We start from the raw sequence: 25382 nt of genomic DNA on the forward strand, positions 1-25382 counted from the left end.
TAACTTTCCTTACTCTGATGCGCCTCCCATTACTGTGAACAACTCGCCACTTGTAGCAGGTGCTGGGCTGCACCTCACTGCTGGTAGCCGTTGCTACCACCCCACCTACAGCCTCCTCACAGTGAGAGACAGACTGCACCTCACTGCTAGAAGCCTCATTCCCCACATCTCCAACCACCTCACACTCTCTCCCAGGCCCATTGAGGTGGACCTTCAGCCTCCTAATCTCCTCCTGGAGAAGCAAGACCTCCTCCTTCAACTCTCCAACCTCAGCTTTTAAAACACTGTAGAAGCAAGCCATGCTTTGTAACCGTCCACGCTAATCCCCAAGCAGCTCAGGGTCTGTGACCTCACGTGACGACTGACCACTGGAAAATGTGCAGAGATGGTTTACTGTCCGCTCGGTCATTGGGGAACTCCTTAAAGGACTTGAAACATACCTTCTGGAAAGAAGAAAGAGATATCTGTATTTGGTAACAGATACAAGGAAGGTAATTGAGAAGTTGGTCTCACGTCAGCTCACTACCTCAGATTATTCTCTATATTCTCTATAAGGATTACAATGCTTATAGGAGAAATACTTAAGGAAGTGTATATTAAATCCAGTGACGTGTTGAGAGGCCTTGACTCTCTTAGAGAATGTGATTTCGACACAATGTGAGGCCTATGACATACTGATTAGAAGACGTTTTTTCCCACAAGGGAATGGTGAATGAACTGAATGAACTTATAAAAACCCTGGTGGGCCAAACGTCATTTACATAAGATGCCATAGAGCTCAAATTATGTCTTATTCACGTACTTCTAGGTGTATTCTACCGATGATTTAGAGAGAACACTGTGTCAGCAAGTCTGGTCCATCACTGTGTCAACAAGTCTGGTCCATCAGTGTGTCAACAAGTCTGGTCCATCAGTGTGTCAACAAGTCTGGTCCATCAGTGTGTCAACAAGTCTGGTCCATCACTGTGTCAACAAGTCTGGTCCATCAGTGTATCAACAAGTCTGGTCCATCACTGTGTCAACAAGTCTTGTCCATCACTGTATCAACAAGTCTTGTCCATCACTGTATCAACAAGTCTGGTCCACCAGTGTGTCAACAAGTCTTGTCCATCACTGTGTCAACAAGTCTTGTCCATCACTGTATCAACAAGTCTGGTCCATCACTGTGTCAACAAGTCTGGTCCATCAGTGTGTCAACAAGTCTGGTCCATCACTGTGTCAACAAGTCTTGTCCATCACTGTATCAACAAGTCTTGTCCATCACTGTATCAACAAGTCTGGTCCATCACTGTGTCAACAAGTCTTGTCCATCACTGTGTCAACAAGTCTGGTCCACTGCTCATACATCGATTATCAAATATAACGAACATTACAGGAACAAATGTAAATGTTTTCTTGATTAAGTTGGGCCACCTGTACCACTAAGCCTAAGCATTGTAAAGTGGACAGCGCATCGGCCAGCTACTTTTAGCACTTTCTTGCCATAGATTCCAACCCGTTAATAACTAACCCGTAATTACGTAATTACCCAGACAGAGGCACTAACACACTACCGTTCCTTCCTCCACAGATCGAGCACTGTTACTACCATGGCACCGTCAAGGACTACTCTGGTGCCATCGCTGCCTTCAGGACCTGCAATGGCCTGGCTGGCATCATCCAACTGGGCAACGAGACTCTTCTAGTGTCTCCCATGGCTGGTGGGGAGAAGCTGGTGAGTGGGGAGAGACAGGTGGGGGAAGTGGGGCGAGGGGAGACAGGTGAGAGAGTTAGCAAGTAAGGAGAGGAAGCTGGTGGGCAAAGGTGATGATAGTAGAGATGGTTGGCTGGTTAACAGGGGTTTAAAGCCTTTCTACTACGCTGGAGTTCCACCTAGAGGTGTATGTCTCTCAGGTACATGCCTCGTGTGGAGAGACAACCGAATGACTAAAACTCAATAAAATTAGGAACATTCTCATTGTGGTACAACTTTTTGTGGGATACAAAACAGTTACACCCGCAGTGTGCTGAGAGCTAATTTGTTATTAAAATTATAGTGTGGGAAAAGTTAGTTAGTTCTTCCTTTGTTTGCAGTCCAGACGGGAGTTGTTGTACTACATATACGAGGTACTGAAATGTTCCAGCCTGAGCTGGAAGACTTGCCTGGTGTGATGACAATATCAACCAATATTCAACCATGAGTCTGGTAGCTACGATAACTTGAAGAGTTGTCTTCCATCCTGTGTGTGGTAGTCACTCCGTGCCCATCTTGTGGGTGAGAGACATTCCATATCCATCCTGTGGGTGAGACATGTATAGAAGAGAGATATTATGAGAGATGCTGACTGAATGTTTAGGGGAGTCTGAGCCAAATCAGATTAAATATTTTGAGACACCTGTAAGCTACGGTGGTAGAGATTGCAGTAGAGCGTCTGGTAGGCAAGTTTCCAATGCAAGGGGTGAAAAACAATGGATGGTAGTTAACAGAACTGCGTTTAGAAAGAAGTTTGGTAACAGTCAATATGTGGCTGGAGGACTGGAAGGGTGATACCAACAATGTAAATGTAGGCACCTAGACACAGTTCATGACAGTTACTGGAGAAGACCTTCACTACGACTGGCTTCTTCATTCAAGAAGAAGGTTATAAGAAGAGGTTATAAGAGTGACGAGGAAGTACAGTTGGGTAAATAGTGAGTCATTATTGACAAATTTTACTGAAACGAAGACATTTCTTGAGAGATAAATGAGAGCTAATAGGGAGTAAATGAAGTTGGCAGCTGAGAGTACAAGTGCTGAGATGGTGGAATGGAGGCTGAGGCACTGATCATAAGCGCAGGAGCACTACAGTAGGCCTACTTCCCAGGGTCAGTTGAACTACTTCAGAGCTCCACTGTTCATATGCTAACAATTGGAGCTGATGAACGTTGGTGACGAAGAGGAGGTGGAGGCTTCCTGCCTAAGGCAGGCAGGAATAAAATTTGTTAACAGGAAGGAAAAGCCAGAAGTGAATATGGAGGAGGTATGAAACCAGTGGGATTATGATAGGACGAGTAGTAAGAATGATAATGATAAAGACTTCATTTCAAATTAAGGTACAAACATACACAGTATTTGAAATATTATAATATGCACAGCATATGAGGCAGACCTACTTTAAAACTAACATTAGTGTTACTCATGGGTCCAGCGGGAGCGGTTATAGATTGATAAGATTCGTGCTTATCGTGCAGTGATTTTGGAAGATTTAGGAGAGAAGCTACATTATCTATTCAATTCAATTCAATTCAAAGTTTATTCTCTATAGGATTACAATGTTGAGTTTACAGAAATTTGGTTATTGTGTGGTTTACATGTAGTAAAACTGTGATTACAGAGTGTACCACTAGAACGCTTAGCATGGCTAGGCATTTCGGGCAGACTTAGTTTTATTCTTAATTGTAAAATATTACAAATTATGAGGTAAGTTGGTATTATGGCTAAGTGACTAAATACTAGTTTGTGAGTTTAGCAATGTGAATGCTTTTGTTTTGGCACAGTACATAGTTTCAGTATTGGAGTATCACAGGATTTATTATTTTAAGATTGAGATTAATATTTCTGTTTATGGTCAAATGAGTGAGTGAGTGTAAGTGTGAACCACCAGGTGGTATTCGTGTAGTTAGTTGATGGGGTGTATCAGGGAGATAAGATGTTTTCTAATGGTAGTTTTGAAGGTGATGAATGTGTCTGCAGTTCTAGAGTTCTCAGGTAGGGTATTCCAGATTTTAGGGCCTTTGACATACATTGAATTTTTGTAAAGGTTTAGTCGGACACGGGGAATGTCGTAGAGATGTTTGTGTCTGGTGTTATGCCTGTGGGTTCTGTCACAACTATCAAGAAAGCGTTTTAGGTCAAGGTTGATATTGGAGTTTAAGGTCCTGTAGATGTAGATTGCACAGTAGTAAGTGTGGATGTACTGAACTGGGAGTAAGTTTAGGTCTATGAAGAGTGGGGGGGTGTGTTGCCAGGGATGGGATTTAGTGATTATTCTTACTGCAGCTTTTTGTTGGGTTATTATTGGCTTTAGGTGAGTTGCTGCAGTTGATCCCCAAGCACAAATAGCATAGGTGAGGTATGGATAAATAAGTGAGTGGTATAGTGTGAGAAGGGCAATTTGCGGCACGTAGTATCGTATCTTGGAGAGGATCTCAACCGTTTTGGATACTTTTTTGGTTATATGCTGGATATGGGTGCTGAAATTCAGGTTGTTGTCAAGGTATAAGCCTAGGAATTTGCCCCCATTATTTCTGGTAATTAGAGTGTTGTCGATCTTAATGTTAAGTTGCGCAACACCTGCTCTGCTACCAAACATAATATAGTAGGTTTTGCCAGTGTTAAGTGTAAGTTTATTGGTTGTCATCCAAGTCGATATTTTGAGCAGCTCCTCGTTAACAATGGTGTTGAGGGTGGCAAGATTAGGGTGAGAGATGACATAAGTCGTGTCATCAGCAAAGAGAATGGGTTTCAGGTGTTGGGATACGTTTGGAAGGTCATTGATGTATATGAGGAAGAGCAGGGGACCAAGGACACTTCCCTGCGGAACTCCAGTATCAAGTGGCCGTGTTGCTGATGCTGTGTCTTTAATGGTGACATACTGATACCTATTAGTAATGTAAGATTTGAAATAAGCAAGCGCATGGCCTCTTATGCCGTAATGATCAAGTTTGTGGAGTAGGATGTCGTGGTCTACTGTGTCAAAAGCTTTTCTTAAGTCAATAAAAATTCCTAGTGGATATTCCTTATTTTCCAATGCTGTGTAAAGCAGATCTAGCATTTTTATGATTGCATCATTAGTGCTTTTATTTTTCCTGAATCCAAATTGGCAGGTGGATAACTGTGAAGGAGTGTGTAAAGAAGGGAAGTTTAAAGCGAAAACAAGAAGGAGCGAAGTAGCGAGAGCAAGAAACGTAGTGAAAGATTCTACGTCCGTATGGTGGCAGGGAGCATTGAGGAAGTGAATATATTTTGTTAAGTGAATACGTCGGCAAATGCATCTATGACAGCTGAGGTGTATCACGGAATAGATGAGGGGAAAAGGGCGGCTTGGTTGGTGAGAAGTTTGTCAATAAAGAAGTGTGTCATTGGGTGGAAAAAATTGGTAATATATTAGAATGGTGATGGCAACGCTTTTGTATGGGTGAGTGACAGAGTTCTTGAATTGGTGTAGAGGAAACTAGAGGCAGTGAAAGTTAATGTGTAGTGTAAATATTGTGTAGAGATAATGGAGTGAATAAAATTGATGGTGTAGAGGTACGAAAGATATCATTATTATATTTTAAGGAGTGAAAGATGGGTTATTGAGATGCTATAGTTATTTAGATGGAAAGGAAGAAGAGAGGTTGATCAAGTGTTCGTTTAGTTTAACATCTTGATCATGTACCCCATTACCCATCCTGCGGGCCGTAGTCAAAGGATTACAGAGGTACATAATGGGTCCAGGGAATGGACCGCAAAATTTTGATAACCGAACACGTTACAGTGGTAATGAACTATTTACATGTCTATATCCTGTCATAAACAAGAGGAGCATGGAACGAGGTGTCGGAGACGTCCTAGGAAGGGTTGAAAGGAGTGTGTGAAGGAAGCTTGAGGAGACGGGAGCTTGAGCATGCAAGCACTCGTTAGTGTGTTCGATCGGAGTGAGTGGAAGGAAACTGCTTTTGTAAGTTGACATATTGTTGGAGTGTGAAGGTGATAATATTTACGGAGGAATTCTTGGTAAAAGGTAAGCCGGACTTGAGTTCTGAAAGTGTGAATATCAGTGTTCATACACCACTGCCTTCTAACTTACACCCACCCTCTGCCACACCAGCCTTCCCCTACACTCTCTCCTACACCCAACATCCCCGCCCCCTCTCTCACTTCCCCAAATTCCTCTCTTTCTAGATACCTTCATTTCTTTCTTTCCCTAGAAAGTCCCTTCCCGCATCTGTTCCACACTCTTCTTTCCTACACCCACCCTTCTTACACCCACCCTTCTTACACCTACCTTTCTTACACCCACCTTGCTTACACCCACCCTTCCTACATCCACCCTTCCTACACCCACCTTTCTAACACCCATCTTTCTTGCACCCACCCTTCTTACACCTATCTTTCTTACACCCACCTTTCTTACACCCACCCTTCCTACGCCCACCCTTCTTACACCCACCTTTCTAACACCCACTTTTCCTTCCCACTTTATCCACAGTACCTAAAACGTAACTTTTAATCTTTTAAAAGCTCCCAGTTGATGCATTTGTTATTGTTCTGGTCATGTGAACGTTGGTACTAATGTGGGAAAACAACACGCAATAAGTTGGTCCAAATAGGACCGAAATGTCGTCATAAGCTTCAGTCTCCTACGTTCGGGTTCTGTATACATTATTCCGAAATGTTGAGGAAGTCAATAAATGGGGAATATGCACAATGAGACGTCAGTTCGTACAACTGTAAGCAGGTACCTGGGTGTTTAGGTAAGACACATATGCAACAGTTAGGTATCTTTATTTCGAAACGTTTCGCCTACACAGTAGGCTTCTTCAGTCGAGTACAGCAAAGTTGATAGAAGCAGAAGAGACTTGAAGACGATGTAATCAGTCCATCACCCTTAAAGTTTTGAGGTGGTCAGTCCCTCAGTCTGGAGAAGAGTATTGTTCCATTGTCTGGAATAATATGGAGTTGAAGTGATAGGATGGAGCCTTATATAGCGCCAGGAGGTAAGACGTAGGTCACTAGTAGAACGCAGATGTTGGGAGGTCAAGTCACTCTCAAATCCAGCCGTTCTCACTAGTAGAGGTTGTTGAAGTGGTTCCAAGTCTGTACCAAGATACCCTTGTGTTGCAGTGTCTGACAGAGTGAACAATAAAATGGTATAAAATACCGACAGGTTGTTTAGGTAAGTACTTACCTAAACAACCTGTCGGTATTTTATACCATTTTATTGTTCAGGTACCTGGGTGTTAGCAGACTGATGTGGGTCGCATCCTGGGGGAGGACCTTGAGAAGTATCTTTTTTTTAACGAATCACACCGCTTGGTTTTCTTGGGAGGTTTTCCAGTTCCTCTTCATCCTTAGAATTTATTTTCCCAGATCTTTCATTTGAACGCTTTTTTCTCCCCTTTACTCTTCACATTTTCTCCTCTGCCATGTTTACGAATTCCCAAGTGTCTGTCTTCCTCACAACATGGGCCCATCCTCTCTTTTCTGAGATTTATGTCTCAATGTATATAAATGAGATAAGATCTCTCAGTGTATATACAACAAGTGGTGTATGTCTCTCCGTGTATATACAAGAGGTGTATATCTCTCAGTCCATATTACACTTAAAGTGTGCTTCAATTCCCATTTAAGTAATCAACGAGTTCTTGACTGGTGGCGAACAGGTGACATGCAGCCTTAATGACCTTCGTGAAATTATCGAGGATAATACCAATGTTCCAACAACTTTCTCCAACCCCAGCACAATCTTCCCTCGTCCCACACAAACTGCCCACCATTCAACCTGTTCTTCCTTCGTGTGGTCTCCCCTAATAAGTGGTGGTCATGTGTCTTTGCTGCCCAGGTGAGTCGTCAGGCACCTGGACACCTATATCTGCCCCGGGGGGGGGGATAAAAAACATCCTGTCAGGCCCAAACCTCAGCTGCGAGAATCGGCTTATCTCAATCGTCGATATTGGACACGGATTCCGGATTCACAGTTGTGGATTTATGTGGTTGTTTTATCGTAACGCCTCTGTGTGTGTGTGTGTGTGTGTGTGTGTGTGTGTGTGTGTGTGTGTGTGTGTGTGTGTGTGTAGTCACCTAATTCACCTAATTGTGGTTGCAGGGGTCGAGACTCAGCTCCTGGCCCCGCCTCTTCGCCGACCGCTACTAGGTCCTCTCTCCCTCTGATCCATGAGCTTTATTGTTACAAAAAACACGATTCAAAAAGCTTAGAGATCTCCAGTGAATACTAGAAAGGACTGCCCTTCTAGCATCAAGCCTGTTACTGGGTTCTCGTAACAATTAGTCAGTATCCTTGTCCAATTATCCATTAGAATTCAGTATGATTCAATAGTGCTTCAGGATTACAACTGGTAGGCTACTAACTAGAGAAATTAAAATTTAATAAATTTATTAAGTCTAGAGGTATATTATCAAATTAAATTAAATTAAATTAATCACAGTAATCAAAATAATATAACTTTTCTCGAGTACAATATTATTGTGCTGAAAGCACATATCACATTTATAATTCTTAAGTACCGTCTGGTACATTAACATTTAATAAGATATTACAAATATGTACAAGTAAGTTTGTGTGTAAGTGCTCTAAGTAGTTCGCTATGTCTCACGCCTCGAATAGACTTAAACAAGTGACTGACAAAGTCCTCAAATAAACTAACTTCTTGACCAACTGGCAATCAGAACAGTCTGCTTGAACAATAAAACGACTGATAAGCCGAACAACAATATAACAAGCAACTGCGACACAATCAGGAACAAGGAGATAATATAACGACGCTAAGTAGGGACCATCTGCAGATCCTCCACAAAAGTCACAAAACTCCCATACTACTGAATCTAAGTTCAGCATAAGAAAATCCCTGACTGTGATAATACACAGATACCAGTACAAGTTAGGTCAGAAGCTACAGCTCAGGACCTGAGTTACTCAGAGTGTCTAAGAGACACACAACCTCAGTACAACGTCGAAAATCACTAAGTCTATACAATGTTCTGTGAACAGAGTATCACAGAAACTACAAGAAAGCTAGAGATGGTCTTCCAACAAGATCCTATAAGGGAGATTAGGGCACTTTGTCTGGAATACATCCAACCACCCAGCGAGTCTAGATCAGACTGAATACTTCAGGCGAGGTGAGGACACCCCCCCTCGATCACGTGATAGCTCCGTGGACAGCTGCAGCTCAGTACCAGAAGCCGGCAGTCTAACGAGCCACAAGTGATAATTACAGTAGTTAGACAATCAAGACTTGAACTGAGCACATAATATGTTACATCCTACCTAACCAAAGGAAACTAAGTCAAATAATAATATAAAGCAATACATTTACGATTTAGCTATTATCACAAATATAAGCAATACAAAATTATATGAAAAGATAATAATTATATATATACATAATAATCATTGCAACCCATTCAGGGGTTGCAACATTTATCATACCTCGTCTTAAAACTATGTATAGTTCCTGCCTCCACTACATCGCTTGCCAGACTATTTCACTTCCTAACTACTCTATGACTGAAGAAATACTTCCTAACATCCCTTTGACTCATCTGAGTCTTCAGCTTCCAATTGTGACCCCTTGTTTCTGTGTCCCATCTCTGGAACATCCTGTCTCTGTCCACTTTGTCTATTCCATGCAGTATTTTGTATGTCGTTATCATGTCTCCCCTGGCCCTCCTGTCCTCCGGTGTTGTCAGACCGATTTCCCTTAACCTATCTTTACAGGACATTCCTCTTAGCTCTGGAACTAGCCTTGTTGCAAACCTTTGCACTTTCTCTAATTTCTTGACATGTTTGACCAGGTGTGGGTTCCAAACTGGTGCTGCATACTCCAGTATGGGCCTAATGTACACAGTGTATAAAGTCTTGAACGATTCCTTACTGAGGTACCGGAACGCTATTCTCAGGTTTGCCAGGCGCATATATGTCGCAGCAGTTATCTGGTTAATGTGTGCTTCTGGCGATTTAGTCAGTATTATACTCACTCCTAGGTCTTTCTCCTTGAGTGAGGTTTGCAGCCTTTGGCCACCTAGCCTATACTCTGTCTGCGATCTTTGCCCTCCTCCGATCTTCATGACTTTGCATTTGGCGGGGTTAAATTCTAGGAGCCAGTTTCTGGGCCACACATCCAGCCTGTCCAGGTCTCTTTGTAGACCTGTCTGGTCTGCGTCTAATTTAATTCTCCTCATTAACTTCACGTCATCTTCAAACAGGGACACTTCTGAGTCTATCCCTTCTGTCATGTCGTTCACATATACTAAGAATAGCACTGGTCCCAGGACTGACCCCAGTGGGAGCCCGCTCGTCACTGGCGCCCACTGTGATACCTCATCACGGACCATGACTCGCTGTTGCCTCCCTGTTAGGTATTCTCTGATCCATTGCAGTGCCCTTCCTGTTATACGTACCTGATCCTCTAGCTTCTGTACTAATCTCTTGCGAGGAACTGTGTCGAAGGCCTTCTTGCAGTCCAAGAAAATGCAATCAACCCACCCCTCCCTCTCATTTCTTACTTCAGTTACCTTGTCATAAAACTCTAGTAGGTTTGTGACACAGGATTTGCCTTCCATGAATCCGTGCTGGCTGTCGTTTATAATCTTGTTCTGCTCCAGGTGCTCCACCACTCTTCTCCTGATAATCTTTTCCAAGACTTTGCATACTATACATGTCAGTGACACTGGTCTATAATTTGGTGCTTCATTTCTGTCTACCCTTCAGGTAGTTGCCCAGTTTCAAGGGAAGTGTTGAAGATTTTGGTTAGTGGCACACATAGTGTCTCTGCTCCCTCTCTAAGGACCCACGGAGAGATGTCCGGTCACACCCCGTTTGAGGTATCAAGGTCACTTAGGAGCTTCTCCACCTCCTCCTGTGTGTGTGTGTACTCGCCTATTTGTACTTACCTATTTGTGGTTGCAGGGGTCGATTCATAGCTCCTGGCCCCGCCTCTTCGCTGATTGCTACTAGGTACTCTCTCTCCCTGCCCCATGAGCTCTATCATACCTCGCCTTAAAACTATGTATGGTTCCCGCCTCCACTACGTCACTTTCTAGGCCATTCCACTGCCTGACTACTCTATGACTGAAGAAATACTTCCTAACATCCCTTTGATTCATCTGAGTCTTCAACTTCCAATTGTGACCTCTTGTGTCTGTGTCCCTTCTCTGGAACATCCCGTCTTTGTCCACTTTGTCTATTCCGCGCAGTATTTTATATGTCGTTATCATGTCTCCCCGACCCTCCTGTTCTCCAGTGTCATCAGGCCGATTTCCCTCAACCTTTCTTCGTAGGACAATCCCCGTAGCTCTGGGACTAGTCTTGTTGCAAACCTTTGCACTTTCTCTAATTTCTTGACGTGCTTGACTAGGTGTGGATTCCAAACTGGTGCTGCATACTCCAGTATGGGCCTGACGTAAATGGTATACAGAGTCTTAAACGAATCCTTACTGAGGTATCGGAACGCTATCCGTAGGTTTGCCAGGCACCCGTATGCTGCAGCAGTTATCTGATTGATGCGCGCCTCAGGAGATATGCTCGGTGTTATACTCACCCCCAGATCTTTTTCCTTGAGTGAGGTTTGCAGTCTTTGGCCATCTAAACTATATTGTGTCTGTGGTCTTCTTTGCCCTTCCCCAATCTTCATGACTTTGCATTTGGCAGGGTTAAATTCAAGGAGCCAGTTGCTGGACCAGGCTTGTAGCCTGTCCAGGTCTCTTTGTAGTCCTGCCTGATCCTCATCCGATTTGATTCTTCTCATTAACTTCGCATCATCTGCAAACAAGGACACTTCTGAGTCTATCCCTTCCGTTATGTCGTTCACATATACCAAGAACAGCACAGGTCCTAGGACTGACCCCTGTGGAACCCCGCTTGTCACAGGCACCCACTCTGACACCTCGTCGCGCACCATGACTCGTTGTTGCCTCCCTGTCAGATATTCTCTGATCCATTGCAGTGCCTTTCCTGTTATGTGTGACTGATCCTCTAGCTTTTGCAGTAACCTCTTATGTGGAACTGTGTCGAAGGCCTTTTTGCAGTCCAAAAGTATGCAGTCGATCCACCCCTCTCTCTCTTGTCTTACTTCTGTCACCTTGTCATAAAACTCTAGTAGGTTTGTGACACAGGATTTTCCTTCCCTGAAACCGTGCTGGTTGTCAATTATACACCTGTTTCATTCCAGGTGCCCCACCACTCTCCTCCTGATGATCTTCTCCATGACCTTGCATACTATACACGTTAGTGATACAGGTCTGGAGTTTAGTGCCTCATGTCTGTCTCCCTTTTTAAAAATTGGGACTACATTTGCCATTTTCCATACCTCAGGGAGTTGCCCAGTTTCAAATGATGTGTTGAAGATCTTTGTTAATGGCTCACACAGTATCTCTGCTCCCTCTTTAAGGACCCATGGAGAGATGTTGTCTGGTCCCACCGCCTTTGAGGTGTCAAGTTCGCATAGCAGCTTCTTCACCTCCTCCTTGGTTATATGTACCTCATCCAGCACTTGCTGGTGTGCCCCCCTGTTCTGATTTCCTGGAGTTCTACTGGTTTCCACTGTAAATACCTCTTTAAATCTTGTGTTGAGCTCCTGACATACCTCTTGGTCGTTTCTTGTGAATTCCCCATCACCCTTCCTCAGTCTGATTACCTGGTCCTTGACTGTTGTTTTCCTCCTGATGTGGCTGTACAACACCTTCGGGTCAGTCTTTACTTTTGATGCTATGTCATTTTCATATTGTCTCTGAGCCTCCCTTCTTATCTGTGCATATTCGTTTCTGGCTCTTCGGCTGATTTCTTTATTTTCCTGAGTTCTCTGTCTTCTGTACCTTTTCCATTCTCTAGTACACCTAGTTTTTGCCTCCCTACACCTTTGGGTGAACCAAGGACTCGTTCTGTTCTTCCCATTATTTCTGTTTCCCTTGGGAACAAACCTCTCCTCTGCCTCCTTGCATTTTGTTTCCACATAGTCCATCATTTCTTGTACTGGTTTTCCTGTCAGTTCCCTCTCCCACTGAATGTCTTGAAGGAAGTTCCTCATGCCTGAGTAGTTCCTCCTTTTGTAGTTTGGTTTTTCCCAGCCTATTCCTGCTTCTCTCTCCACTTGGAGCTCAACTATGTAGTCGAAGCACAGAACCACATGATCACTAGCTCCCAGGGGCCTTTCATACATGATACCCTCGATGTCCGAACTACTCAAGGTGAATAAAAGGTCCAGCCTTGCTGGTTCATCCTCTCCTCTCTCTCTGGTAGTGTCTCTAACATGTTGATGCATGAGGTTTTCCAGTACCACATCCATCATCTTGGCTCTCCATGTTTCGGGACCCCCATGGGGCTCCAGGTTTTCCCAGTCAATCTCCTTGTGGTTGAAATCACCCATAACTAGTAACTTTGCTCCCCCCATGTGTGCTCTCCTGGCCACCTCGGCTAGTGTGTCGATCATTGCTCTGTTGCTCTCATCGTATTCTTCTCTTGGCCTCCTGCAGTTCTGTGGTGGGTTGTACATTACTGCAATTATCACCTTATGTCCCTCAGACTGGATTGTTCCTACTAAATAGTCCCTTTCGCCCGTGCCATCCATTCCTTCTATTTTCTCGAAACCCCACTAATTTTTAATGAGCAGTGCAACTCCTCCTCCCCCTCTCCTCCCTCTGTCTTTCCTGAGGATTTGATATCCGGATGGAAAGATTGAATCTGTTATTATTCTGGTGAGTTTTGTTTCTGTGAGTGCTATTATGTCTGGGGATGTCTCCTTGATTCTTTCGTGCCACTCCTCTTACTTGTTAGTTATTCCATCTGCATTTGTATACCACACCTTCAACTTCTTTTCTAAGACTGTGGTCTGGGAGGTATATTGGGGTTGGGGAAGTGGGAGACCTGGTAAGGAACTATGGGTTGTTGCTGTGGGGGTGGAGTTTGTAATGTAGTGGGTGGGGGCATTGGATGTGGCATGGGTGTTTTGATTTAGAGTGTTTGGTTGCACTGGGGTTGACCTGGTTGGGAGGCTTCCATAGAAAGTTGTGAGGGAGACTGTATTTGATCTTCTTCCTGGGTCTGGGATCTCCTGTCTGTCTTCTCCATCCCCTCTCGTTCCTCCTTTCGCCTTTGTACCATCTCTCTCAGTTTCTGCCTTTCTTCTTGTGCTCTGTCGCGGTCGAGATACACCTTCCTGTATGCCGGCATGTCCCTTAATCGTGCTTTCTCCTGCAGGATCCTGGTCCGAGTCGCTTCTGCCTTGAAGGTCACTTTCACTGGCCGGGTTCTTTTTTTTACAAACCCCCCTATTCTCCGAAAATTTTCCAGCTGGGTCATGTCGTCTTCTCCTATTGCTTTCATGATGCTTTCAATTGTTTTTTTTTTTCCCTTGTTTTCTTGCTTCATATGTTTCCCCTTCAACTTCCTGGAGCCCATACACAAAGACTGACCTCACCCTTTCATTCTCCCACTGCATATCCCTGTGTATCCCCTCATTCAATTTGGTTTCCTCCACTGCAGCTTTCCTTTCTTCAGTTTCACTGGCTAATGTACTTGGGCTCAGTGGCCTGTCATTTTCCCTTCTCGGCTTTCCTTGGGCTCTGTTGTTGTCTGTTAGGGCCTCCACATAAAGCTTAGCTCTTTCATTTACTACAGTCTCCTCTGATAGAGCTTCTCCATGCAGTTGTGCCCCTTCTTTCCCTACAGTCCCCTTATTTGTGGTTGAGGTAGCAGTCTCTGTTGTCAATCCCAAAATGTTCTTTAGTTCTTTAGGCTGTTTCAGATTTTTCAGTTCCTCTTCTAAACTCTGTATCCTAGCCTCTGCTGCTTTGACATGCACCTCCCACTTCCTGCTTTCCATATCTATCCTCTCTTCCATTCTCATGCTAAGTTCTTCTAGTTTCTTTTCCCATTCATGATCCCTTTTTATGAGCTCTGCTGCCCAATCTTCCTTTGCAGCTTCCTCCTCCTGTTCCTTGGTTTTTCTTGTTGCTCTCTGGCAACCCATTTTTGTTTTATCCTGATTGCCTCACAGTGGGAAACCTATGTAGTTCTGTATGTTAGGTTAGTGTGTATGTCAGAGTGTGGGGGAGAAGGTAGTGGAGGAACTGTGGCTATGTGGGAGAAGAGTGGGGAGGGGTGGGGAGGGGGAGGGTGAACTGGGGAGGGGAGGGTGAACGAGGGAGGGGAGGGATCAGGGGAAGTAGTGAGATGTCGGTGGTGAGGGGAGTAGTGTATGTGTGAGTCTGGATATGTGTGTGTGAGTGTGTGTGTGTGTGTGTGTGTGTGTGTGTGTGTGTGTGTGTGTGTGTGTGTGTGTGTGTGTGTGTGTGTGTGTGTGTGTAATTTTGTGTGGAATTATGTGTGGGTTTATTATGTACTGAAAGGTAGGTGGCTTGTGCGTTGTAATGTAGAGTCTCAGTGGTCCTTGGCTGCCCACAACTTCTTGTGACCTGACCCCCAACCTCCTGGGACTTGACTGGCACGTACTTACAGTGTGTGTGTGTGTGTGTGTGTGTGTGTGTATGTGTGTGTGTGTGTGTGTGTGTGTGTGTGTGTGTGTGTGTGTGTGTGTGTGTGTGTGTATGTATATGTGTGTGTGTGTATGTGTGTACTCACCTAGTTCTCACCTAGTTGAGGTTGCGGGGGTCGAGTCCGAGCTCCTGGCCCCGCCTCTTCACTGATCGCTACTAGGTCACTCTCCCTGAGCCGTGAGCTTTATCATACCTCTGCTTAAAGCTATGTATGGATCCTGCCTCCACTACATCACTTCCCAAACTATTCCACTTACTGACTACTCTGTGGCTGAAGAAATACTTCCTAACATCCCTGTGATTCATCTGTGTCTTCAGCTTCCAACTGTGTCCCCTTGTTACTGTGTCCAATCTCTGGAACATCCTGTCTTTGTCCACCTTGTCAATTCCTCTCAGTATTTTGTATGTCGTTATCATGTCCCCCCTATCTCTCCTGTCCTCCAGTGTCGTCAGGTTGATTTCCCTTAACCTCTCCTCGTAGGACATACCTCTTAGCTCTGGGTCTAGTCTTGTTGCAAACCTTTGCACTTTCTCTAGTTTCTTCACGTGCTTGGCTAGGTGTGGGTTCCAAACTGGTGCCGCATACTCCAATATGGGCCTAACGTACACGGTGTACAGGGTCCTGAATGATTCCTGTGTGTGTGTATGTGTGTGTGTATGTATGTGTGTGTGTGTGTGTGTGTGTGTGTGTGTGTGTGTGTGTGTGTGTGTGTGTGTTTGCGCATGTGTGTGTGTATATATGTGTGTACTCACCTATTTGTACTCACCTATTTGTGGTTGCAGGGGTCGAGTCCTAGCTCCTGGCCCCGCCTCTTCACCGGTTGCTACTAGACCCTCTCTCTCCCCGCTCCATGAGCTTTATCAAACCTCGTCTTAAAACTGTGTATGGTTCCTGCCTCCACTACGTCATTTTCTAGGCTATTCCACTGCCTTACAACTCTATGACTGAAGAAATACTTCCTACTATCTCTCTGACTCATTTGTGTCTTCAACTTCCAATTGTGGCCTCTTGTTTCTGTGTCCCCTCCCTGGAACATCCTGTCCTTGTCCACCTTGTCTATTCCACGCAGTATTTTATATGTCGTTATCATGTCTCCCCTGACCCTCCTGTCCTCCAGTGTCGTCAGGCCGATTTCCCTTAATCTTTCTTCATAGGACATTCCCCTTAGCTCTGGAACTAACCTTGTTGCAAACCTTTGTACTTTCTCTAGTTTCTTGACGTGCTTTATCAAGTGCGGGTTCCAAACAGGTGCTGCATACTCCAGTATGGGCCTGACATACACGGTGTACAGTGTCTTGAATGATTCCTTACTAAGGTGTCGGAATGCTGTTCTCAGGTTTGCCAGGCGCCCATATGCTGCAGCATTTATCTGATTGATGTGTGCTTCCGGAGACATGCTCGGTGTTATACTCACCCCAAGATCTTTCTCCTTGAGTGAGGTTTGCAGTCTTTGGCCACCTAGCCTATACTCTGTCTGTGGTCTTCTGTGCCCTTCCCCTATCTTCATGACTTTGCATTTGGCAGGATTAAATTCGAGAAGCCATTTGCTGGACCAGGTGTCCAGTCTGTCCAGGTCTCTTTGAAGTCCTGCCTGGTCCTCATCAGATTTAATTCTCCTCATTAACTTCACATCATCTGCAAACAGGGACACTTCTGAGTCTAACCCTTCCGTCATGTCGTTCACATATACCAAAAATAGCACTGGTCCTAGGACCGACCCCTGTGGGACCCCGCTCGTCACAGGTGCCCACTGTGATACATCATTACGTACCATGACTCGTTGCCTCCCTGTCAGGTATTCTCTGATCCATTGCAGTGCCCTTCCTGTTATATGCGCCTGATGCTCTAGCTTCTGCACAAATCTCTTGTGAGGAACTGTGTCAAAAGCCTTCTTGCAGTCCAAGAAGATGCAATCAACCCACCCCTCTCTCTCTTGTCTTACTTCTGTTATTTTATCATAAAACTCCAGAAGGTTGGTGACACAGGATTTGCCTTCCGTGAATCCGTGCTGGTTGGCATTTATACTCCTGTTCCGTTCCAGGTGCTCCACCACTCTCCTCCTGATAATCTTCTCCATAATTTTGCATACTATACACGTCAATGACACAGGTCTATAGTTTAGTGCCTCTTTTCTGTCTCCTTTTTTGAAAATGGGAACTACATTTGCCATCTTCCATACCTCAGGTAGTTGCCCAGTTTCCAGGGATGTGTTGAAGATTGTGGTAAGTGGTACGCACAACATATCTGCTCCCTCTCTAAGGACCCATGGAGAGATGTTGTCCGGTCCCATTGCCTTTGAGGTATCGATGTCCCTTAGCAGTTTCTTCACCTCCTCCTCATCTGTATGTATGTCGTCCAACACTTGTTGGTGTATTCCTTGTTGGTGTCCCCATCTGGTCTGTCCCCCCAGAGTCCTTCCTGTCTCTACTGTAAATACTTCCTTAAATCTCGTGTTGAGCTCCTCACATACCTCTTGATCGTTTCTTGTGAGTTCTCCACCTTCTTTCCTCAGCCTTATCACCTGGTCCTTGACTGTTGTCTTCCTCCTAATGTGGCTATACAGCAGTTTCGGGTCAGATTTGACTTTCGATGCTATGTCGTTTTCATACTGTCGCTGGGCCTCCCTCCTTATCTGCGCATACTCGTTTCTGGCTCTTCTACTAATCTCCTTGTTTTCCTGGGTCCTATGCCTCCTGTACCTTTTCCATTCTCTGTTGCACTTAGTTTTTGCCTCCCTACACCTTCGGGTAAACCAAGGACTCGTTTTGGTCTTCCTATTATTTCTGTTTCCCTTGGGAACAAAACTTTCCTCTGCCTCCTTGCACTTTGTTGCCACATATTCCATCATCTCGTTTACTGATTTTCCTACCATTTCTCTGTCCCACTGAACCTCCTGCAGGAAGTTTCTCATACCTGTGTAGTCCCCCCTTTTATAGTTTGGCCTGTCCCCTTCAGTTCCTGTTACCTTCTCCACTTGTAACTCTACTATATAGTCAAAACTCAGAACCACATGATCGCTAGCTCCAAGGGGCCTCTCGTAAGTGATGTCCTCGATGTCTGAACTGCTCAGGGTGAACACAAGATCCAGTCTTGCTGTGTGTGTGTATGTGTGTGTGTGTGTGTGTGTGTGTGTGTGTGTGTGTGTGTGTGTGTGTGTGTGTGTGTGTGTGTGTGTGTGTGTGTGTAATTATGTGTCGAATTATGTGTGGGTTTATTATGTGTCTGAAAAGTAGGTGGATTTTGCTTGGAGTGTAATGTGGATTCTCAGTTGTCGCTTGTGTCCACAACCTCTTGTGACCTGACTCCCACCCTCCTGAGACTTACGCTCACCTACTTACAATGTTGCCTATGCTTGACCTGCTTATAGTAAGTTAATCGCCTTGTTCAATGGATTACCAATTGCTATTCCTTACTGAATACTTGAGTGCCTATTCTTTATCGTGCTATGAGAGTTAGACCATTCACATTCAGCTTGGCGGTTAATTGGAACCTGGAACCCCACACCCAAACAACCATTCATAGGTGGATACAGTACTTGTAGTGTAGCTGTAGCAGCCTGTAGATTGCAGCTCGATGTGACGTCCTGGCGTAGATCCAGCTCGATGTATGTCCTGGCATAGATCCACCTCAATTTCTTCTCGTTAATAATGTACCCTATTCACTGTATTTCTCTCACTGGTCACACGATTGTTTCACTTTATTATCTTTCTTGGGTTACACTTGACAACGTCGCCTTACCACCCACACTAGCCTGCCCACTCTGCGCCACAACGCTTTTATTTTCTAGATCACTTACAAAATTGTGGCTCTCCTCACACTTATGTGGCTCAGGCAGATTAAAAATCACTTCTAGGATTGTTCACTACACTGACACACTTAGGAACCCTTGCAGAACACTTGGGTAGCCCTTAAAAACACTTACATTCCCGGAGCACGGAAGGCGTGACTCGCGCGCTCGCTGTCCCTACTCCCTATCATATCTACTCTTGAGTCTGCCTCCACCACTGCTTCGTTTAGTTATTTCACTTATTAACCTGCCTGAGAGTAAAGAAATACTTTCTTCGGATCATCTGTATGTTTGGTAGACGGGATTTCCCAGTGGAAGTAGGTCATACCCGAGGGATGGGCCAGAAACAAGCGAGAAGGTTGTGGAGATGTCCTCTGTACCAAGATTCCATGATGCTGCAGTGTCTGACAAGTTGTACCTGAATGGTATACAATACAGCTTCCACCTGTGTCTTCACCATCATTCTCCTCTCAATTAAACAAGTCTGTCCCTATCGGTCATATTAATTCATTTTAAGATTTTAAGATTTTCGCCTGAGAATCCCAACATTATATTCCAAGTGGCTATGCTCTATCTCTCTCTCTCTCTCTCTCTCTCTCTCTCTCTCTCTCTCTCTCTCTCTCTCTCTCTCTCTCTCTCTCTCTCTCTCTATCTATCTATCTATCTATCTATCTCTTTCTCTCTCTCTTTCTCTCTTTTTTTTACACAGGGTTTGACAAGGTTAGGTTAAGGATCCCTAGTTTTATTCTCTCTCTCTCTCTCTCTCTCTCTCTCTCTCTCTCTCTCTCTCTCTCTCTCTCTCTCTCTTTTTACACAGGGTTTGACAAAGTTAGGTTAAGGATCTCTAGCTTTATTGACAAGCTATTAAGGATTCCTAACTTTATTGGCAAGCTAAGAGCTGTTACCTACATCAGCTCATTTGAAAGCATTTTTATTGTTATGACATACAAGTAGGGAACAGGATGAAGTTGGAGCCATCTGTGGGCCAGCATTTTCATCTGATCAACTGACTTTATCTCGTTGACATTATAATGCTGTACGAATGTGTTCCATACTCGAGTCATCCTGGGTATATAGGATCTCAGATGGAGTGAAGTTCTGGAGAAGGGTACAGCCAGAGTGAAGTTGCTGCTTTCTGCCCGTCTTGTGTCATAAAAGCTTGTTTCACGCTGTCCTCGAAGTGGATCCAAGTGTGGTACTTTGACAATATTGGCCTTGTAAGGCAACACACATCCCTCCTGTGTTGAAGGCTCTGCTGAAATGACAGATCTATCCAGGATGGGTCCAGGCGAGAGATGAGACATCTTGCTCTGTTCTCTACTCTGTCAAGCAGTCGCAGATGAGAAGGGGGGTGGGGGGCAGGCAAACCAAGAAAGTGGAGCACACTCAAGGTGTAAGCGTACTTGTGCCTCGTACAGAATCTTGCAACCCCTACTGTCAAGCAGATGCGAGATACGGCGAAGTGCTGTAAGCTACCTGGCTGCCTTGTTTGCAAGATTTACAACATGGTTCTTCATGGTTAGTTTGGAGTCAAATTTCACCCCAAGGATATCAACTTCTTCTCCAGGTGCCAACACCCTCCCATTCATCCTTACTACTGCACCAGCATTACCATCATGGTGCCTAGAGACGATCATCATTTGCATTTTCTCAGGTGCAAATGTTACTTGCCATCTACTTCCCCAAGCTGATATAGCTCTTAGCTGGTGATTGATGTAGCTTAGAGCAGCTGGCATTTCTTCTCTTGGATAAGTGAATGTCAGTGTACAGTCGTCTGCATATGCATGTGATTCTGGGATGAGATGAAGAAGGTCGTTGAAGTACACATTCCATAACAATGGTCCCAGCACGCTTCCTTGTGGAACGCTTGCCCCATAGGATGTCTTGCTGATTCCGTTCCATTGAGAACTACACTTAGAGATCTACCATGAAGGTAATCACTGAGGAGACATAGCGTAGAGCCTGCAATTCCCAGTGCTTGAAGTTTTGCTAAGAAGCCCTGGTGCCACACCCGGTTGAAAGCGCCAGCAATGTCCAGTGCTACCACACAGCTGACTTTGGTTTCATCCAGTGACTGGTGCCACTTAGTGGAGAGGTTTAACAACAGATCAGCAGCAGAGTAACCTTTCCTGAAGCCATATTGACGATCACAAAGTAGTGAGTGGTAGTCAAAAAACTCTGTCATTTGTCTTGAGATTATTGTCTCAAGGATCTTACTACTCAAGATGGCAAGGGTTACACCAATACATAAAGGTGGTGACCCTACAGACTTAAACAACTATAGGCCAATATCTAACTTACCATTGCTATCCAAAATCTTTGAGAAACTCGTGCACAGGAGACTGTATTCATTTATAACGGCTCAAAACATACTCAACCCCTGCCAGTTTGGATTCAGGAAAAATAAAAGCACTAATGATGCAATCATAAAAATGCTAGATCTGCTTTACACAGCATTGGAAAATAAGGAATATCCACTAGGAATTTTTATTGACCTAAGAAAAGCTTTTGACACAGTAGACCACGACATCCTACTCCACAAACTTGATCACTACGGTATAAGAGGCCATGCGCTTGCTTATTTCAAATCTTACATTACTAATAGGTATCAGTACGTCACCATTAAAGACACAGCATCAGCAACACGGCCACTTGATACTGGAGTTCCGCAGGGAAGTGTCCTTGGTCCCCTGCTCTTCCTCATATACATCAATGACCTTCCAAACGTATCCCAACACCTGAAACTGATGACACGACTTATGTCATCTCTCACCCTAATCTTGCCACCCTCAACACCATTGTGAATGAGGAGCTGATTAAAATATCGACTTGGATGACAGCCAATAAACTTACGCTTAACACTGACAAAACCTACTATATTATGTTTGGTAGCAGAGCAGGAGATGCACAAATTAACATTAAGATTGACAACACTCTAATTACCAGAAATAATGGGGGAAAATTCCTAGGCTTATACCTTGACAACAACCTGAATTTCAGCACCCATATCCAGCATATAGCCAAAATAGTATCCAAAACGGTTGGGATCCTCTCCAAGATACGATACTACGTGCCGCAAAATGCCCTTCTCACACTATACCACTCACTTATTTATCCATACCTCACCTATGCTATTTGTGCTTGGGGATCAACTGCAGCAACACACCTAAAGCCAATAATAACCCAACAAAAAGCTGCAGTAAGAATAATCACTAAATCCCATCCCTGGCAACACACCCCCCCACGCTTCATAGATCTAAACTTACTCCCAGTTCAGTACATCCACACTTACTACTGTGCAATCTACATCTACAGGGCCTTAAACTCTAATATCAACCTTGACCTAAAACGCTTTCTTGATAGTTGTGACAGAGCCCACAGGCATAACACTAGACACAAACATCTCTACGACATTCCCCGTGTCCGACTAAACCTTTACAAAAATTCAATGTATGTCAAAGGCCCTAAAATCTGGAATGCCCTACCTGAGAACTCTAGAACTGCAGACACATTCATCACCTTCAAAACTACCATTAGAAAACATCTTATCTCCCTGATACACCCCGTCAACTAACTACACGAATACCACCTGGTGGTTCACACTTACACTCACTCACTCATTTGACCATAAACAGAAATATTAATCTCAGTCTTAAAATAATGAATCCTGTGATACTCCAATACTGAAACTATGTACTGTGCCAAAACAAAAGCATTCACATTGCTAAACTCACAAACTAGTATTTAGTCACTTAGCCATAATACCAACTTACCTCATAATTTGTAATATTTTACAATTAAGAATAAAACTAAGTATGCCCGAAATGCCTAGCCATGCTAAGCGTTCTAGTGGTACACTCTGTAATCACAATTTTACTACATGTAAACCAAACAATAACCAAATTTCTGTAAACTCAGCATTGTAATCCTTATAGAGAATAAACTTTGAATTTGAATATGAATTGAGTGATTGACAGGAGTGGCACTGGTGTGTAGTTGCTGATTTCTGCTCTGCTATTCTTTTTGTGCACAGGGACTACATTTGCCTCTTTCCATAGAGAGGGCCATTTACCCTGTACTAGGCAGTGCTGAAGGATGCGAGTTAGAGGTGCTGCTAGCTGGTCTGCACATCTTCTCAGCAATCTTGGGCTCAACTTGTCTGGACCCACAGCCTTTTCTTGGTCAAGTGATTTAAGATGGAAATGCACCTCCTCCTGCCTTATTGTCACCACTGACAGTTTTGACACAGTTCTTGCAGCTAGCCAAGGAGGGTCCCTTGCTGGATCAGGAACTTGCATTTTGGTAGCAAAGTGTTCAGCAAAGAGGTCCGCCTTCTCTTGACTACTGGAAGAGGTGATCCCATCCTGTCGATTTAGAGGTAGAATGAGTTCATCAGGCAGATAACCTTGTCTGTCCTTGACCAGGGACTACCAGGTTTTGGAGCCTTCCCTACCTGATGCTAGCTTTCTTTTAGTGTCCACCTCTCATTTAGCAGTGGCCCACTTTTGAACGTCACTCATGCCTACAGGCTTGCCCGTGCAAGTTCCTGTTATAGGTGGTAGGATGTCTCTTATACCTTCGCCATGCTTTGTACTTAGCAGTAGCAGCCTCTCTACAACGAAAGCCAAACCAAGGCTGATCTGTGGGCTTCGTCACATATTGCCGGTGAGGAATGTGTTCCTGTTGTAGATTAAGGATGTGTCCAGTGAAGGCTTTCACTTGGTTGTCAACATCCCCTTGGAGAAGAGCATTCCAATCGGTGGTGGCGAGCTCAGAGCAAAGGGCTGGCCAATTACCTCTTTCCCATAGCCAGGTTGTGCGTGTGGACTCCTCACCTCGTTCTGGTGGGATCTTAAGTGTCGTAAAAACAGCCTTGTGGTCAGACGATCCAACATAGCCGAGGGGTTGACATGTGACTATGCCTTCTGCCAGATCACTCACTACTGGGCCGAGGGAGAAGCCAGAGATGTGAGTAGGGAAATCAACAAAGTTTCTCATGTCAAATACTGCAAGAAGGTCATCAAAGTCCCTCTGTATAAAGTGTTGGTCGAGATCACCAACAATTATGATATGTTGACAGTTGTGTTGTAGCAGAAGGGAGTCAATATTTTCCATTAGGAAATTGATGGTGTCTGCATGTTGCCACTGAGGTCTGTACATTGCACATGCTAGTACAGAGGTACTAGTGTTCATGCATAGCTTGAAGAACATCATTTCAAGATGAGTAAGGGTGGCAACATCAATGTGCTGGGCATGAACACTTTTAGAGAAGCACACAGCAACACCTCCTCCTTGCCCTTGCCTGTCTCTTCTCATCCATGAGGTGTAGCCAGCAATTCTTGCAAAATTTTCTGGAGTCCTGTCATCCAAAAATGTTTCAACAACAGCTATCATGTCGGGATGTCGAGTGTTCACAAAACTATGTGTGAGCTCTCCAACATCAGTAATGAAACCTCTAATGTTGGCCGTCAGGATGCTGATAGACTGGCTCCTCATGATGAAGTGGTCAGCTTGAGGTGGTGGGTGTGTAAGGCATGTAAGGTGCCTGCCCTTGAGAGAGGTAGGGTACTGAGGCAGCTGCAGGGATGTAGGTCTGTGGTCTTATATAAGGCACAATACCACCTGCTGGGCTGAGATAGGAGTAGCTGAGTGGGTGACGTGTGAGAGTGTTCACCAATTCAGAGATCCTGCTGGTTTGTTCTGAGAACAGGTCTCTAAACAGGTGGTCCTGTCTGTCAAGTTCCTTTTTCTTCCGACACTGGTCCTCCTTATGTTCTTTCTTGTAGCAGTAATTGCACCTGGTATCTCTCTCTCTCTCTCTCTCTCTCTCTCTCTCTCTCTCTCTCTCTCTCTCTCTCTCTCTCTCTCTCTCCCATTGTGATCTCACACGTCAAAATGGTCTTCAAAAACTCACTACCTCCTTCCCTCCGTCTGTCTCCCTGCCTCATTCCTTCTCCCTCCCTCTGTCTCCCTACCTCCTTCCTTCTCCCTCCTGTCTCCCCTGCCTCCTTCCTTCTCCCTCCCTTTGTCTCCCCTGCCTCGTTCCTTCTCCTTCCGTCTGTCTCCCTGCCTCATTCCTTCTCCCTCCCTCTGTCTCCCTACCTCCTTCCTTCTCCCTCCTGTCTCCCCTGCCTCCTTCCTTCTCCCTCCCTTTGTCTCCCCTGCCTCGTTCCTTCTCCTTCCGTCTGTTTCCCTGCCTCATTCCTTCTCCCTCCCTCTGTCTTCCTGCCTCATTCCTTCTCCCTCCTTCTGTCTCCCTACCTCCTTCTTTCTCCCTCCCTCTGTCTCCCTGCCTCCTTCCTTCTCCCTCAGGGTGAGATCCACATCCTAGTGCCGTCCACGCCCGTGCTGGCAGGGTT

The 25382-nt window shown here is 44.7% G+C and overlaps 1 protein-coding gene across 1 annotated transcript in view; it reads left to right on the top strand.

Annotated features, from left to right (window-relative positions):
- Positions 1-25382, top strand: part of LOC128692835 (disintegrin and metalloproteinase domain-containing protein unc-71) — a 740447-nt gene that overhangs the window by 331765 nt on the left and 383300 nt on the right. Inside the window, exon 6 of the mRNA XM_070093277.1 lies at positions 1571-1714. Within this exon, the coding sequence (XP_069949378.1) occupies positions 1571-1714 (144 nt within the window). The remainder of the gene's footprint in view (positions 1-1570; positions 1715-25382) is intronic.

This window comes from Cherax quadricarinatus, chromosome 3, assembly GCF_038502225.1.
Source record: "Cherax quadricarinatus isolate ZL_2023a chromosome 3, ASM3850222v1, whole genome shotgun sequence".
NCBI classification, from domain to species: domain Eukaryota; kingdom Metazoa; phylum Arthropoda; class Malacostraca; order Decapoda; family Parastacidae; genus Cherax; species Cherax quadricarinatus.